Source organism: Olea europaea, unplaced genomic scaffold (genome assembly GCF_002742605.1).
Source record: "Olea europaea var. sylvestris unplaced genomic scaffold, O_europaea_v1 scaffold1687, whole genome shotgun sequence".
In the NCBI taxonomy this organism is placed as follows: Eukaryota; Viridiplantae; Streptophyta; class Magnoliopsida; order Lamiales; family Oleaceae; genus Olea; species Olea europaea.
In genome coordinates this window covers 71,004-87,238 of record NW_019234550.1, presented here as the reverse complement: position 1 = coordinate 87,238, position 16,235 = coordinate 71,004, and the positions used below count along the sequence as shown (strand labels likewise).

The window sequence follows — 16,235 nt, the reverse complement described above, 5'->3', positions numbered from 1 at the left end:
TTTACGAATTCTTTGTCTTACACTGTTAGCCATAATGCTCAAAATCTCTTTTTGAATGTCTAGAGATGTGTATGTAGCATTTTTTGGAGCATTACCCAACACAACTTCTCCTATTTTTGTATTCATTTTCCAAATGCATCTACCATTTCAAGAAACGATTCAGTGAAGATGGAGATTCATCATTGCCTCTAAATGAACAACTTTGAAGTGCTAGCCACCGAACACTCATAATTGTGGTCATTGGACGCAATTTTTCTGTTTTTCCTCACTTGATACATCATGCATTACCTAGTCAATATAATGAGTTGGTTTCATTAGATCTTCAACTCTTCTCTTATAGCCGTTATGATATGATGAAGATGTTGTACCAATATGAACAAGAAATGCACATTTACTTCCCTGACCAACCCTCTTCCAACTATCAAATCCAACAGCAACCAATGATGAAATATTAGGCGGAACATTTTCATTGAGAAAAAGAAAGCAGAAAAAGCAATATGCTTTATGTGTTGAAGGCGAATGCTCCAACCAAGAATACTGATTGTACCGATGCTCTTGAAATCAACGTTTCTGTTTTCCAAATTCTTTGCCTTGATACTCCAAAAATTTTGGTTGATAAGGCCCAGCTTTTAAATAGGCACGCCTAATTTGATTACGTTCATTAAACGAATATTCATATATTTGCTTTCTTTTTCCTGGGTCTCGTTCTATAGAATCAGATGGTTCTAACTCAACATTGAAAGATGAAGACCATTCAATTTCAGGAGATGCAATTGGAGGATTGGGTACCGTAGGAGTTGGAGTAGCAATTGGAGGATTGGGTACCGTAGGAGTTGAAGCACCCTTAGATTTGTCGCTCTTTGTAAAGAAAGATAATAAGGTCCTTCCTTTCTTGGCAAGAGGTCAATTTGGTTCCATATTAAAATCTAAAAGCATAAAAAAATCAAAACACTTCAGTATCCCAACAATCCAAAAACAATCCACTAGCAACATTTTAACCACTTATCTAACCTTTCAAAAATATTATAACTAGTTAAAAATTCAACACCAAATCTAAGAATTATCATAAACTCATATCCAGATCCAAATATCGTATTAAACATAAGTATACATAAATGGCAGAAGATAATTATAAAAGATTAATAACTTACAAGAAAAGGTATTGGCTTCACTAGACAAGTGGTTCAACTAGCCTCAATATACTGCTATTGCATTGTGGAACAAGAAATTGTGATTTTATAAACACGTGTTTGTAGTTAACAGAAAAGAACAAACAACTGCTTTGGTGTGTATTGGCCGTGTCATAGCACGATGCTTCATGAAAAAGCTAAGAAAAAAATAAAAGCTAATAACCAAATATCAAAGTAACTACAAAATAGACCAAGAACTACTTGAACACATAAACGCTAAGAAAGAACAATCAATGATCAAAATACACTAAGATGGCCACAGCTTTAAACGTCAACACTGCAAAGATTTCACATACCCAGGATACCCCCATAACTCAAAAGATAGTAGCCATTTTAGAACTTCAACCTTGGAATCCAGTGGGTCTATTGAGCTTTAGATGAAATCAATTGCTCGATTGAACATTTTGAGCTATAATAACATGTTGAGCTATATGAAGATAATACATTTTATTCAATTATATTTAACTTTAGTATTCAACAAATAACTCCTAAAGTTGATTAAAAGCTAGCCATTTATGTAGAATAGAAAAAGAGATTATTTATGGTTTGGAATGAGCATATCAAATATCCTGGTTGTTAGCCAAATAGACTATTTTAACCAACTCATATATGATAAAATACTGCAATATTTACAGAGAGAAGAAAATCTAGACTCTAATCGACTATGAGTTGTACCAAACACTTTAAGTACAAACTAAATTTAAAACTACCCAAAAAATAAAAAAACAAAAAATAAAATCTTCGTGGGATTTTAGAATTTATCAAGAACCCTTACGCTCCCTCATATATTGCAAATGCAAGAGTCTAATAAGATTGTAAAAATCTGAAATTGATCAACCCCATGTAAAATTACAACAACTCATGCAGTCAAACGTTATAAAAATTAAATATAAATAAAATTATGGATTGTTGAAAATACTTACATATGTATTAAGCTGTCGAATGAAGCTGGAAAAATTGTTGTGCTTGAAGTACCTAGGCAGCAGAATAGTGGAAAATTTGTGAAAATCCCAAACAATAAAACTGTTTCCGGCCGTATTCCATGAGATCACTGAATCTGTTGAAAACGATCTCCTTTGAGATGATAATTAGCGAAAAGAATATAAAGGTTGGGAATTAACCTATTAGGGTTATTCAAATATTTGGGAATTTTGTTTTCAAAATTTTCAATAAAAATGACAGAGACCGAGAGAGAGAGAGAGAGATGCGTAAATCTGGGCAGTAGGGCAGGTGGAATGAAAGTGAATGATATATGTTCATTTTGTTGTATAATTGGGTGTTGGGCAATGGGCTATTGTCTATTGGATATTAAAATAAAATTTTGGGCCAGGTTGAATTTACAAAATGGGTCGGTTAATGGACTAAAACTAAAAATTTTCTAGCATTTTTTTGGGCTTGTAATGGACATGGGCTTTGGCAGCCCTCCTTCACTCCGTCTCTGCTCAAGCTTGTACCTTTTCAAATAGGCATTTATAAGGTGCTCTTTTGGTTAATTCCTATAGGCTGGGAGTTTTAGGTTTGGCAATTCCCTAGTTCATTCGTCCCTTGTTTCTCCTTACTAGGATTTCCCAGGGGATGTCCTAGAAACTATCACCATTAACCTCTTGAGTGTTTTCTAAATCTTTGGACTTAATCTCCTCGCTAAAGTCAAAATTCGATGAGTCATCAACCTGGATGCTAGCTTCATTCTCTCTCCGCATTCAACTTCTCTAGCCTCCAACTTGAATCACTTCCTTACCATACTATAATAAAAAGGAAGATATTTGTGTTAAAAGGTCAACCTGTAAGTGTTATGCCCTAAATCCAATCAACTTTGGACATAAATACTTTTAATGTATAATTAATGCAATTTAATGACAGATCTATTATTTAATTAATCGACAATTGAATTAAATAATAGAGTCCATAGATTCAAATCTTCTAAATTTATTAATCACAAGGAGTTGTAATTGTAAGATACAAATTACATATGATTGAATCTTAAATCGTCCGTGATCGTAAGTAATAATAAGATACATATATCGTTATTATGCATAGACCATCACATGTGGCATTTCTTACTTGTGAAGTAAGTAACTAATCTCACAAGCTAAAGAGTAGTAACACTTGAATGAACACGTAGATGTTTTGTTATAAAACAAAACATTGGAGACCCTCTGACAGATTTCACATAGATAACTATCTGAGTGTCAGTGGTTAATTTCTAATATTCGCTAGTGGGATTGGTCTTTTAACTTGAGGTCATCATGATACCTTATATGAGGATAGTCATACTTTGACGGTGTTGGAAGTTGTTCTGCCAAGGGCCGCTAATACGGTATCGTTCGGGCATGTCAAGAATCGTATGAATGTTGTGAATAATCAATGGAGGATTCGTCACTCTTAGATAGTAAGAGATTATGATCTGCATTTCATTCAATTAAGTCGATAATAAAATCTTTGATCAAGGTGTACTCATAGGTCGAAAAGGAGTTTTCGACTTATATTGACTTGATAGTGGAGTGAAAGATATTATCGATAATCGAGATTGACACACTTTCATATCTCGTAATTGATCGGATCATATTGACGAAAGGATTATAGTTTTACGGTAAACGAACGAATTTGATTTTGTCATACCACATGACATTTCTCGTCACATGTATTGCCCTGACACATTACTAGATGTCAATCTGGGACGGCGAGTGTGAATTGGTGATAAATTAAAATGGTGTTTTAACTTATTAGTTTTGATTAGATCAAAATTATATTTCACTTTGTTAGATATCGTGATCGGGAACCTGATGAGCCACACACAAAAGGAGAACTAGAAGATTGTGATTTGTCAATTAATTACTTTAACATACGTTGGATAAATTAATCAATTAGGTTACTTATTTATAGGCCTGAATTAATTAATTTGAATAGGATTTTCAAAATTTGTAGAGAATTCATTATTCTTACTAACACAAGAACAAAACACTGATCCTACAATCTTGTTCTCTGTGTGGATCAACATTGAAGGATGGACAATTGGACAGCTGTGGATAAGGAACCAAGATCGTTGGAGCGAAAGAATAGTAAAGAAGTTGGCGGATCTCATAAAAGGTATAATATTTATCACAATTTCTATCTAACCACAAAGACGATTCCTGGTGGAAATTGAAATTTTTTTTTTGTTGTAAAGAGATTCCTAACAGTGGTATCAAAGCATAGTTTGTGGTTTTTAGAAATTGTTTTACATCTTTGAACAATTAAAAGTTAATTGTTTTTCTTGTTTCTGGTAATTAAGAAAAATTAATTCTATTTTCAAAAAAAAATTTGGATAGAAAATAATCTTTTGGTTCTGAAATAAATAAAAAAATAAAAAAAATGAGTTGATCTTGGCTGTAATAGTCGACGCTGACCGAAAAGGGCTCAACGCGACTACCATGGCTTGCAGCCTGAAGCAGCGTTGGACGCCGCTCACATCACAGCGGCATCCATGCCGCTAATTGCTGTAATTTGCCGCTGCTAAATTGAACAGCGCACGACGCTGCTGCTACCAGTATAATTGCTTGCGGCGCCTGGATGAGGGGCGCTGCCGTCACTCTATTGTGGCGCCGACAAGAAGAAGGAAAGGGTGGAAGTTCTAAGTTTTCATTTGGGTGATATTTTAGGGTTTTCTGTTAGTTGTTGGAGATGGGGGTTTCTCTGCAATTACTGTAATTGTGGGGGGACATCTGCAATAATGTAAAAGGGTTCAAAATTAATTTTCTAAAGGAGGGCATCTTTGCAATTTCAAGAATTGAAGGGCTCTATTTGTAATTTTGAATCTTGGGTCAATTTGTAAATTTCAAAATTGTTTTGAATTTCAATTTTAAAACTGTTTTAAATTTATATTTTAATGGGTTTGACCTATATTTTTAATTTTGACCCAAATTAAAATTTTATTTAAAATTGACGACTTTTTATATTTTCGTTAAAATATGATTTTAACTTAAATATTAAATTTGACCCTAAATTGAATTTTATTTTATTAATTCAACTTTAAATTAGAGCTTGACTCTAATTTAATACTTGATTAAAAATTGATTTTAATTAATTATTCACCCTAAAATGTTCTTGAAATTAGAATTGGATTCTAATTTGTAGTTTAATTAAAATTTGTTTCGCCCTAAATTTTTTCTTGAAATTAGAGTTGGACTTTAATATGTTGTTCAATTAAAATTTGATTTTAATTAAATAAATTCGCCCTAAATCTTGAAATTAGAATTAGACTCTAATTTTGCTATTTAATTAAAATTAGATTTTGATTAAATTCAATGCCCTTAAGTTTTGAAATTATAGTTGGACTCTAATTTGATATTTAACTAAAATTTGATTTTAATTAAATAATCTCACCCTATAATTGTAGAATCAGAGTTGGACTTTAATTCGGTATTTAATTAAAATTGGATTTTAATTAAACTTGACCGCTAATTAAATACTTGATTAATATAATTATTTAATTGTTCCAATCCATTTGTCTAAAAGAGTTTAGACGATCTTAATTGCTAGAAACTTGAAACGTATTTGTATATAATATTAGATATTATATAGGCATATATTTATGTGATGAATGTATTATTAGTAAACGATTATGAACTCGACCATACGGATGTGTTGAATGGTTAATTTTATTCTTATCGTTTTATGAACCTGCGAGTTCTTAATTGTTTTGGGCCTGCGAGCCCGTTATTATTATTATTATGGGCATGCGAGCTCTTAATTATTTTGGACCTGCGAGTCCATTATTGTTATTCTTATATGGGCCCGCGAGTCCAATTTTATCTAGATTTGCGTGCCAACTAGTATATGATATATGTTGCAATTGGACTGATTAAGAAAACAAGAAGAGGAAGAGACCATAGAGATGGTGCATTGATACCGATCAATACAAAACCCTCAGGAATTAACCAACTAATCTTCCTTATGGCTCGAGAAGATTAGATAGTAAAAGTTCATAATCGTCCACACTACTACTATTATTATTATTATTATTATTATTATTATTATTATTATTATTATTATTATTATTATTATTATATATGTTTATTTTCATGTTTAATGCGTAATAAAATTATATATATGATTATATCGATGTTGATGAGATTTTTGAATGCAAAACCCCTCAATAAAATATTAAGTCAATTTATTATTCTCCTTCCATCATTATAGTGAAAAATCAAAGTCCCAAATCGTCTCAACTTGTTGAGTACACTCAAGGCTGGTTTATTAGAGACATGTTTGACACTATGAAATATTAGATATTTTTGAATGATGGTTTCGACTTAACTAAAATTTATCTTTTGTTCAGTACACTCGAGGAGATATATTTTAGAGGCATGTTAAACTAACATATAAGATGTGTGAAGACAAAGAGTTATCAACTTAACGATCTGAGAATTGTATGGAGATACAATTGATAATAGTAACTACCCAAATGTTCTATTAAGGCTTGTTGAGTAAACTCGAGGTCTTGGTATAACAGATAGGATCCTAGTCTACTGGGAGTCAAGTATGGATTTCATAAATTTATGTGAGAGGGTTATAAATTTTAATTAAACAATGGGAGCATAATTAATTTAATAAAAGTCCATATTAAATTAATTGATGCATTTTATATATTATATTTTTTTTTCTTTTCGTCATTTTTATTTATTGAATCGTGAGCAACCATGTGTCTTCGAGTGCATACTAGATACCAACAGTCAAATTGAATTTTCTTGATTGGCACCGCCAGTTGAGAATTGTTCTCAAGCATGAGAAAATTGGTTATGTCATTAAGTAGCCCTTTCTAGAGACACCCACTCATGACTCGATTAAGGAAGAGGTGAATACTGTAATAAACACAGTGATGACGATAGTACTTCACATATATGATGTTTACAACTATGTCACCTGAGTTACAAAAGCAAATTGAGAGTATAGATGCTAGCATATGATTTTTCATTTCAAAGAATTGTATGATAATAATCATGTGTAGAATGATATGAGACTTTCAAACAACTATATCGATGCAAAATGACAGAGCAATCTTCGATCGATGCTCGTGCACTAAAGATGATTGTCATTAAGAGATGGTCTCAATGAGGTTCAGTCATGAACTACGAACTAAGTATTAACTTAGTTCTGCAATTTCTGTCAGAGAGTTATTCATACTAATTATAAATTATGATATGAATAATTTCAAATGCACACCCATTGAGTTGCTTAACATGCTTAGGACTGTTATGCCCAATAATAAAGTTAGAAGTGGGCAAACAATTGATTCCTCTAAGGGTATTAAGAGGAAGTCTAAAGTGGCTTTGGGAAAAGCATCTAATATGGCCGAGATCGTCAAAGTAAAGGACAAATACTAAGTCTAATGATTATTATTTTCGTTATAGAACTACTTCACAAGCTTCTTAGGTATTTGATACCAGATGTGGATCTCATATTTATATAAATATGGAAAAACTACATAGAAATAAACTACTGTAAAAGGGAGAAGTTGACCTATATGTTGAAAATAAATTAAGGTTGCTACATTGCAGGTAAGAGCATACTTCTTGTTATTGCCTTTAAGCTTAGTATTGAAATTAGAGAAATGTTACTTTGTACCCACCATATCTGGAACATTAAATAAATTTCATGTTTGGACATGAAGGTAGTGTTTGATTGGAGGTGAAATTTCATGGAAAATGGAATTAGAATTCCACCTTCCAATTTAATAGTGTTTGATAGCATTTTAATGGCCTAGAATTGCATTTCCATATTTTGTGCCACATCAGCCCAATTCCACCAAATGAAGGAATTGCAATTCTCATCAATATGGTGAGAATTGCAATTCTAGGTTACTGTAGCTTTTTTTTTTCAATTTTTTTTTTATTTTTGGCAATGAAGACAAATTCTAAGAATTATTATAAAAAAATATTTTTCTTTAATTGACAATTTTCATGTAAAACAAAGCATAAAAAGATAGATGATTTTCTTGAAATTTTTGTTTTTTTTATTTTGGCAATGGAAACAAATTTCATCCCCAATACCAATGAATTCTATCCCTTTAATTGAAAATTTTCATGTAAAACAAAGTCAAATGGACATAAAAAAAACTTTAATTTAAACATTTTTCACGTAGAAAATTATACCAATCAAACATAATAATTTATAATTCCCAAGAAAATAATTTCCCATCAATTCAATTCCCTGAAATTCATTTTCTTTCCACCCAAATTTCACATTTGCAATCAAACGGACCCGAATTGTTTTAATGTTGAGAACAATTGTTGTTCATACTTATCTTGACTAAAACCTTTATGGTATGGTAAGATGCAAATAACATTTATATTCTAAATACTAAGCATTCTATAATGAGTGTGGAAGTTAAAATGCATAAAAATAATAATCTAAATAATACATAAATCTGGCATTGCAGACTTAGTAATATAGATAAAATGCAATTCCAATATTACATACAGATGTATATGTGAAGTCAATTAATTTTGAATCATCTGACAAATGCGAATTTTGCCCATTATGCACAATGACCAAATCTTTTTCTACTTGAAAGGGAGAGATGTCTGCATGATTATTGGTCTAATACATAGTGATGTATGTAGAACCATGACAATTAATGCTAGATAAGGTTTCTCTTATTTCATCACATTTACTGGCGACTATTTTGAAAATAGGTTATATATATTGGATGAAATTGAAGCATGAACCTCTTGAAAGATTCAAGGGATTCAAGCTAGAAGTAGAGAAACAAATAGGTAAAGATATTCTGGCACTAGGATCCAATCGAGATGGGAACATCTTAAAGATGAAGTTCTAGATTATCTAAGAGAGAATGAGATTCTCTTGCAGTGAACTCCTCCATATATACTGCAACATAGTGGTGTATCTGAAATAAGGAATTGTAAACTATTAGATATAAAGCGATTAATAACAAGTCATGCAAATCTTCCAATGTCATTTTGAGGTCATGCACTGATTGCAGTGGTAGCACACTAAATCATGTCACATCTAAGTTGGTTAATAGAACTCCATACGAGCTATGGAAATGCAATAGTCCCAATTTATCTCATATGAAAGCTTGGGACTATGACGCTTATTTGAAATATATTGAATCGGATAAGTTTAAGAGTAGATTCGATAAATACATATTTGTGGGATATCCAAAACAGATATTTAGATGTCAATTTTATTAAACAATTAAAAAGAAAGTCTTCGTCTAACGGCATATCGTCATCTTAGAGAAAATGTTTATTCTAGAGGAGGACACTAAGAGCAGAATAGAACTTGAAAGAGCTCAAGAGTCCACAGTTAAACAAGTAGATGAATCAAAGTTTGATCACATATCTGATGTGGGGCATACTCTTGATCAGGACGTAGAGACTCCTGAGGATATGTCAGCTCTGAATCTAGTAGGATCATTCGACTTTCAAGAAGGTGCGAATTCATGATTACTAATTAGATATTACTGATCCAAGATGGTGAACCTACTAATTGCACAAAAAATAAAGTCAAGTGTTGACTTAAAGGATATAGCATGAGGCCATGAAACTCGAGATGAGCTCGACGTATGTAAACAAGGTTTGGACATTGGTCGATCCTCCTAATGGGATAAAACCCATAGGTTGTAAATGGTTTACAATAAAAGGGCTGACATGGATGGGAATATCCACATATATAAAGCAAGGCTAATAGCAAAAGGTGACAAACAAAGACAATATGTTGACTTTAATGAAACCTTTCGTCTATATCCATACTGATGTCCATTCAAATTTTGGTTGCAATAATTGCTTATCGTGACTATGGGTTAAAGTAAGTCTCTTGGAGCTAAAATCTTTGATTTGATAGTAAAATCAAAATGTTTGATCTTATCAAATATGAAGGCGAATTGTGTGTTCGCAAGAAGATAGTGGGAGCATTATCGCATTCCTAATATTATATATAAGACATATTGTTGATAGGAAATGACATCCTTAAGTTTCAATCGTTGAAGTAATGATTTTAAAATGATTTATTCATGAACGATATGGAGAAACAACTTGATCTATAGAGATAGATCTAGAAGATTGCTTAACTCATCCCAATCAGTATAAATAAAATCTTGAGAAGATTTTATATGAAAAAATTGGTTTACTCTTAAACGGTATACTGAAAATGTTCCAAACATGAAACAATCATTGATTCAATAGCAGAAATTTAATGCATGATTGCTTCAGAAGTAGGAAAGGGTTGCAATGTGGATCAAGATGTTCATTAATGAATTTGGAGTAGTTCCTAATATTGTTGATCACATGTTATTGTATTGTGATAACAATAGAGTCATCGCGAAAATGAAGGAACTAAGGTGTCATTAATAATCTAAACATGTATTAAGATAGTACAATCTCATTAGACAGATAATACATAGAAATGACATAAAGAGAAGAACGAATTTCCACATTTGACAATATTGTGGATCTACTGACAAAGATTTGTCGTAGCATAAACATGATCGTCATGTAGACTTTTATGATATTGGATACATAAATGATTGGATCTTGTGCAAGTGGGAGTTTGTTAGTGTTACGCCCTAAGTCCAATCAATCTTGGACATAAATACTTTAAGTATATAATTAATATAATTTAATGGCAGATCTATTATTTAATTAATGGAAAATTGAATTAAATAATAGAGTACATAGATTCAAATCTTTGTAATTTGTTAATCACAAGGAATTATAATTGTGAAATACAAATTACATATGATTGAATCTTAAATCATTCGTAGTCATGAGTAATAACGATATACGGATATCGTAATTACGAATAGATCTCACGTGTGACATTTCTTACTTGTGGAGTAAGTAACTAATCTCACAAGCTAAAGTGTGGTAACACTTGAATGAACACGTGGATATTTTGCTATAGAACAAAACATTGGAGACCCGCTGAGAGATTCTACATGATAACTATTTGAGTGTCTGTGGTTAATCTTTAACGTTCGGTAGTGGGATTGGTTCTTTGACTTGAGGTCGTCATGGTACCTTATATGAGGACAGTCATGCTTTGACGGTATTGGATATTGCTCTGTCAAGGGCCACTAATACTGCATCGTTTGAGTATGTCAAGAATCGTATGAAGGTTGTGAATTATCAATAGAGGATTCGTCACTCTTAGATAGTAAGAGATTATGATTTGCATTTCATTCAATTAATCGGATCATATTGACGAAAGGATTATAGTTTCACGGTAAACGAACGAGTTTGGTTTTATCATACCACGTGACATTTATCATCACATGTATTGTCTTGACACATTACTAGATATCAATCTGAGATGGCGAGTGTGAACTGGTGATAAATTAAAAGGGTATTTTAATTTATCAATTTTGATTAGATCAAAATAATATTTTCCGTCGTTAGGTATCGTGATCGGAACCTGATGAGTTACACACAAAATGAGAACTGGAAGATTGTGATTTGTCAATTAATTACTTTAATGAGCGTTGGATAAATTAATTAATTAGGTTGCTTATTTATAAACCTGAATTAATTAATTAAATGGGTTAATTAAATATTGGATCGAGTCAGGCCAAACCTGTTCGGGCTTCTATAAATATGACTAGAATTTTCAAAATCTGTAAAGAATTCATTATTCTTGCTAGCACAAGAAGAAAATTATAATTCTACAATATTTTTCTCTGTGTGGATCAACGATGGAGGCTGGACAATTGGACAGTTGTGGGTAGCGAATCAAGATCGTTGGAACGAAAGAATAGCAAAGGAGCTTGCAGATCTCGTAAAAAGGTACAATCTTTATCACAGTTTCTATCTAAACACAAAAAAAATTCCTGTTAAGAATTGAAAATTGTTTTATTTTTTGCTGCGCATGATAAGTAGATTTCCAACACAACCTTTATTTATAAAAATAAAAAGTTAAGATTTTTGACGGCACCTTTTTAGCACGACTCGATTTGTTCTCTTGAGCTCTCTCGAGTCAAATATTAGGAAATGTAAAATAACAAATGAAACAAAAAAAAAAGTATTTATAAGGTAAAGAGAGGGAAAAAACTATTGATTTCAGCCATTGATAACGATTACATGGCGCACATACATAAAGCCCTAGCACACCATCATTATCCCCTGCAGGTGACACACGACCTTTCAGCTTTTTGGACGTACATTTGTGTGTTAGCCATAAGGTCTTTATCTGAAGGTCTGTACCTGACCTCGAAAGCAAAAGGGCCAATGATTAGGTTTAAAAGTTACATATCCGACCCAACTTCATTAAAGACTTGTGATTGGTTGGTACATCTTTCAGAGAGTGGTTGTACGTCGACTCGATAGGCGCTAAGCTCAACCTTTATGCTTGGAGACACAACTTGACCCGATGTGAGCACTCATGTAGGAAATGATCGATCACTATCCAAGGACATCATTTTGTTTGACCTAAGGACTTGTCATCCTCCCACCCAAGTCATTGTCCTGGTCATGGGGATAGCTGAGCACTAGTCGGTCTTGGACAACTACCTAGTCCTACTTAATTTCAACTTTTACTTACCCTAATTCTCATGTAGGAAATGATCGATCACTATCCAAGGACATCATTTTGTTTGACCTAAGGACTTGTCATCCTCCCACCCAAGTCATAGTCCTGGTCATGGGGATAGTTGAGCACTAGTCGGTCTTGGACAACTACCTAGTCCTACTTAATTTCAACTTTTACTTACCCTAATTCTTATCCACTATGAGTCCTAGTCCCTCTATAATTAGGATATGGATTGAAGGTACTCATACAAAGACACGACCTCTCAGTCCCATAGGTTGGCCTAGAATTCGAAGCAGTCCCAATGCTTTAGGACAATGCTATAAACCATTAGGTGCATTTACCTCATTATTGAGGTTGCATTATCTCTCTTGCAGTTTAAAATCTTTTGCTTAAATTTGTCTCTGTGCATCGAATGAGCTACAAAGTCACACCTCATAGGCTGGGGTGTGAGAGTGGGGTAGGCGTCAGCACTGCCCCCAAGCCCATTTACGTTTTAGTCTAATATTTACAATTTACAACACAACACCAAATTTAATGACCTAAAATGTGATTTTATTTTTATTAACAACTTTGACAATTTATTTACTTCTCGTAGTGCATATTTTCGCCTATCATTCATATATTTAAATAGAATTTAATTATTTATTATAGTAGCATTGATGCTACTAAAATTGTTACTTAGGTAAACTTGTGGACGGTTTGATGCTTAGATCTTTATGAATTTGATCACAAATGATGGTTCAATACCTATGCCATATTTATTTCCATGACATTATTGTTTTTCACAGTCAGTGAGTCATTAAATTCAGTGTTTTGTAACTTGTAAATCAAGGTTATATAATGGATGACTAATATACCCGTATAACCCGAATTCAACACTATATTTTCTTTTTTCATAAAACTTTTATTATTCCTCACTTTCCAAATATTAGGGTCCGTTTGATTACAAAAATGAAATTTTAGTGAAAAGAAAACGAATTCGAGTGAATTAAATTGCCTAAAAATTGTTTTATTGAAAATTGTCAATTATTGTGTTTGATTGGTATAATTTTTCACGTGAAAAGTGTTGAAATAAAATTATTTTTTGGTATTCATTTGACTTTATTTTTTATGAAAATTATCAATTAAAGAGATATAATTTGTTGGTATTGGAGATAAAATTTGTTTTCATTGCCAAAAAAAAGAGTAAAGAAAATTATCTATCTTTTAGTGTTCATTTGGCTTTGTTTTACATGAAAATTATCAATTAAAGGAAAATATTATTTTATAATTAGAGATTAATTTGTTTCCATTGCCACGAAAATAAATTAAAAAAAACGTAAATAGTACCCTAGAAAACTAATTCCCACCATATAGGTTTTTAATGAAAACCTAGAAAATTCCAATTTTCAAGAAAAGCAAGAAAATCAAATTCCATATGAAATTTTGTTATCAGACATCACAAAATTGGTGGAAAATGAATTCCATTTTCCATGGAATTTGACACTATCAAACACGGCCTTAGACTACTTCATGATGACATGATCTACATAAATATATAGTTTTACTTTTATTTTGTGTTGTCAATCATTTATGTTAATCTATTGATATGTCTTGATGACAAAAAATAAAAATAAAAATAAAAAATCAGCTTATTTTTGATTGGTGTGTGATTATATGAGATATCTTTAAATTTTTGAATATTTTATCACCAAACTCTTCTCCTGACTTGTTTAACAAGCTAATCAATTTAAAAATAAATAAAAATATTTTCATACAATTCTTAATTTAGCCCCTGTCTGATTTCCATTACCTAAAAATGAAAATGGGGGAATAGTATTTTTTAGAAAAATGAATGGTTGAAAAGAAAGAAAAGTTTTCAATTTACATGTAATATTATTTTATAGAAGATTGTGTATTTGAAAATAAGAAAGAGAAAAATGTAATGTAATGTAATTTAATTTGATGGGGATCAAACAGGGGCTTAACCGTATAAGTTTCAAATATAAATTATGGCCCTAAAAATTCGTACTCAGAACTATATAATTTTTATTTGTATTTTATATTCATAATGTTTAGAAAGTATAGTTTTGAATATTATTTTTTCAAGAATGTGTAATTAAAAAGGAAGAAAAAATTATGAATTCATGTGTAAAATATCTTATTGTACAAATATATGGTTAAAAATGAATATGAAAAATAAATTAAAATGAAGTAAAAGAAATTAATCAGGCTAAAAAAGTTATGTTTGTGTAAAAAATTGAGTAAAAATCTACAATTTTTCCAAAAAAATATACAAAACATGTAGACACGTGTCAACCGAAACTTGGCTAGTTTTCTCTGGGTTGTTCCAGATATTTCTCGTACTGGAAAAGTGTTTCCAGAATATATTAGCGTTTCACGAGTTATCCAGAGATAACGATGCTCTTCGAGAACTTTACAGATTTACCCTGGAGCTGAGCTATAAAGACACCCACGCGGGAATGTTAGCAAGTCAAAGTAAGGTCCACCAAGTAATCTTTGTTCCACCCTTCAAACTAATCAAGTTTCCAAGCTATCAAATTTGTACCCATTTTCTGAAATTTTTGCTAAACGATATCGCAAAATGGCGCTGATTCCAAGTGTTTTCGGTCGACGAAGCAACGTTTTCGATCCATTCTCCCTCGATGTTTGGGATCCTTTTCAGGATTGGCCTATTAGCTCAGCCGTCTCCGCTCCATTTCGTTCAGACATTTCTAACGAGACATCCCAATTCGCCGCCACTCGGATTGACTGGAAGGAGACTCCAGAAGGTCACGTGTTCAAGGCTGATCTTCCGGGACTGAAGAAGGAGGAAGTTAAGGTCGAAGTCGAGGAAGGGAACGTTTTGCAGATTAGAGGAGAGAGGAGCAGGGAGAAAGAAGAGAAAAATGATACTTGGCACCGCATGGAGAGGAGCGCGGGAAAATTCCTTCGCCGGTTCAGGCTGCCGGAGAATGTGAAGATGGATAAGATCAAAGCTAGTATGGAGAATGGAGTATTAACTGTTACCGTCCCTAAAGAAGAGGTGAAGAAGCCTGATGTTAAGGCTATTAATATTTCTGGCTGAGTAAGATAGTTTTCAATGGGCTGTTCGTCTTCTATATGATGATATAGAGAGTATGGGTTAAATAAGTGAAGAAGTGGAAGAGTTTCCAGAGTTCTTTTTCTTGTTTTTGTTCTTGCTTTTTTGAGGTGTGTCTGAAATGTTTATGTAAATTTGCTTAATATAATATAATATAATATAATATAATGTGAGTTTCCAGGGTTTAACATGTTTTTCTTGGTCTTTTCTCACTATTATGATATAATGCTCTCATTTCATAATTATTAATTTTTTTTCTTTTTAATTATATATTTTTTAATAGAATAATATCGTATGTAAATAAAAAAAATTATTTATTTTTTAATCGTATATTTATTAATTCACTATTTTTAAAATACAATAGCGTTTAAACGTGCCTTATAAGAACGTACTTTTGCTATTTTTCTTATTTGTCAAGCACAAGATGAGTCGAATGTATT

At 32.0% G+C, this 16,235-nt stretch overlaps 2 protein-coding genes across 2 annotated transcripts; one reads left to right on the top strand and one right to left on the bottom strand.

Annotated features, from left to right (window-relative positions):
- Positions 1-288: 288 nt before the first annotated feature.
- On the bottom strand, positions 289-2,890 carry LOC111377615 (heat shock factor protein HSF24-like). Its single transcript, XM_023000742.1, has 4 exons — positions 2,785-2,890; positions 2,114-2,247; positions 657-891; positions 289-554 (listed from the first exon to the last, which is right to left on the bottom strand). Exons 1-4 carry the CDS (start codon positions 2,888-2,890, stop codon positions 289-291), a joined length of 741 nt encoding a protein of 246 aa, XP_022856510.1.
- A 12,288-nt stretch (positions 2,891-15,178) lies between these two features.
- LOC111377608 (17.3 kDa class I heat shock protein-like) lies at positions 15,179-15,983 on the top strand. The gene has a single exon (XM_023000736.1). The coding sequence runs from the start codon at positions 15,298-15,300 to the stop codon at positions 15,778-15,780; it is 483 nt and encodes a 160-aa protein (XP_022856504.1). The 5' UTR covers positions 15,179-15,297; the 3' UTR covers positions 15,781-15,983.
- The last annotated feature ends 252 nt before the right edge of the window (positions 15,984-16,235 follow it).

Excerpts from the sequence above, each read along its gene's own strand:
- LOC111377615 (XM_023000742.1), bottom strand. The coding sequence starts at position 2,890 with ATGCGGAGAGAGAATGAAGCTAGCATCCAGGTTGATGACTCATCGAAT. Across the intron at positions 2,248-2,784 it reads AAACACTCAAGAGGTTAATG|ATTCAGTGATCTCATGGAAT; the intron begins GTGATAGTTTCT and ends CGTTTTCAACAG. Across the intron at positions 892-2,113 it reads TTCGACAGCTTAATACATAT|AAAGGAAGGACCTTATTATC; the intron begins GTAAGTATTTTC and ends CCTCTTGCCAAG.
- LOC111377608 (XM_023000736.1), top strand. The coding sequence starts at position 15,298 with ATGGCGCTGATTCCAAGTGTTTTCGGTCGACGAAGCAACGTTTTCGAT.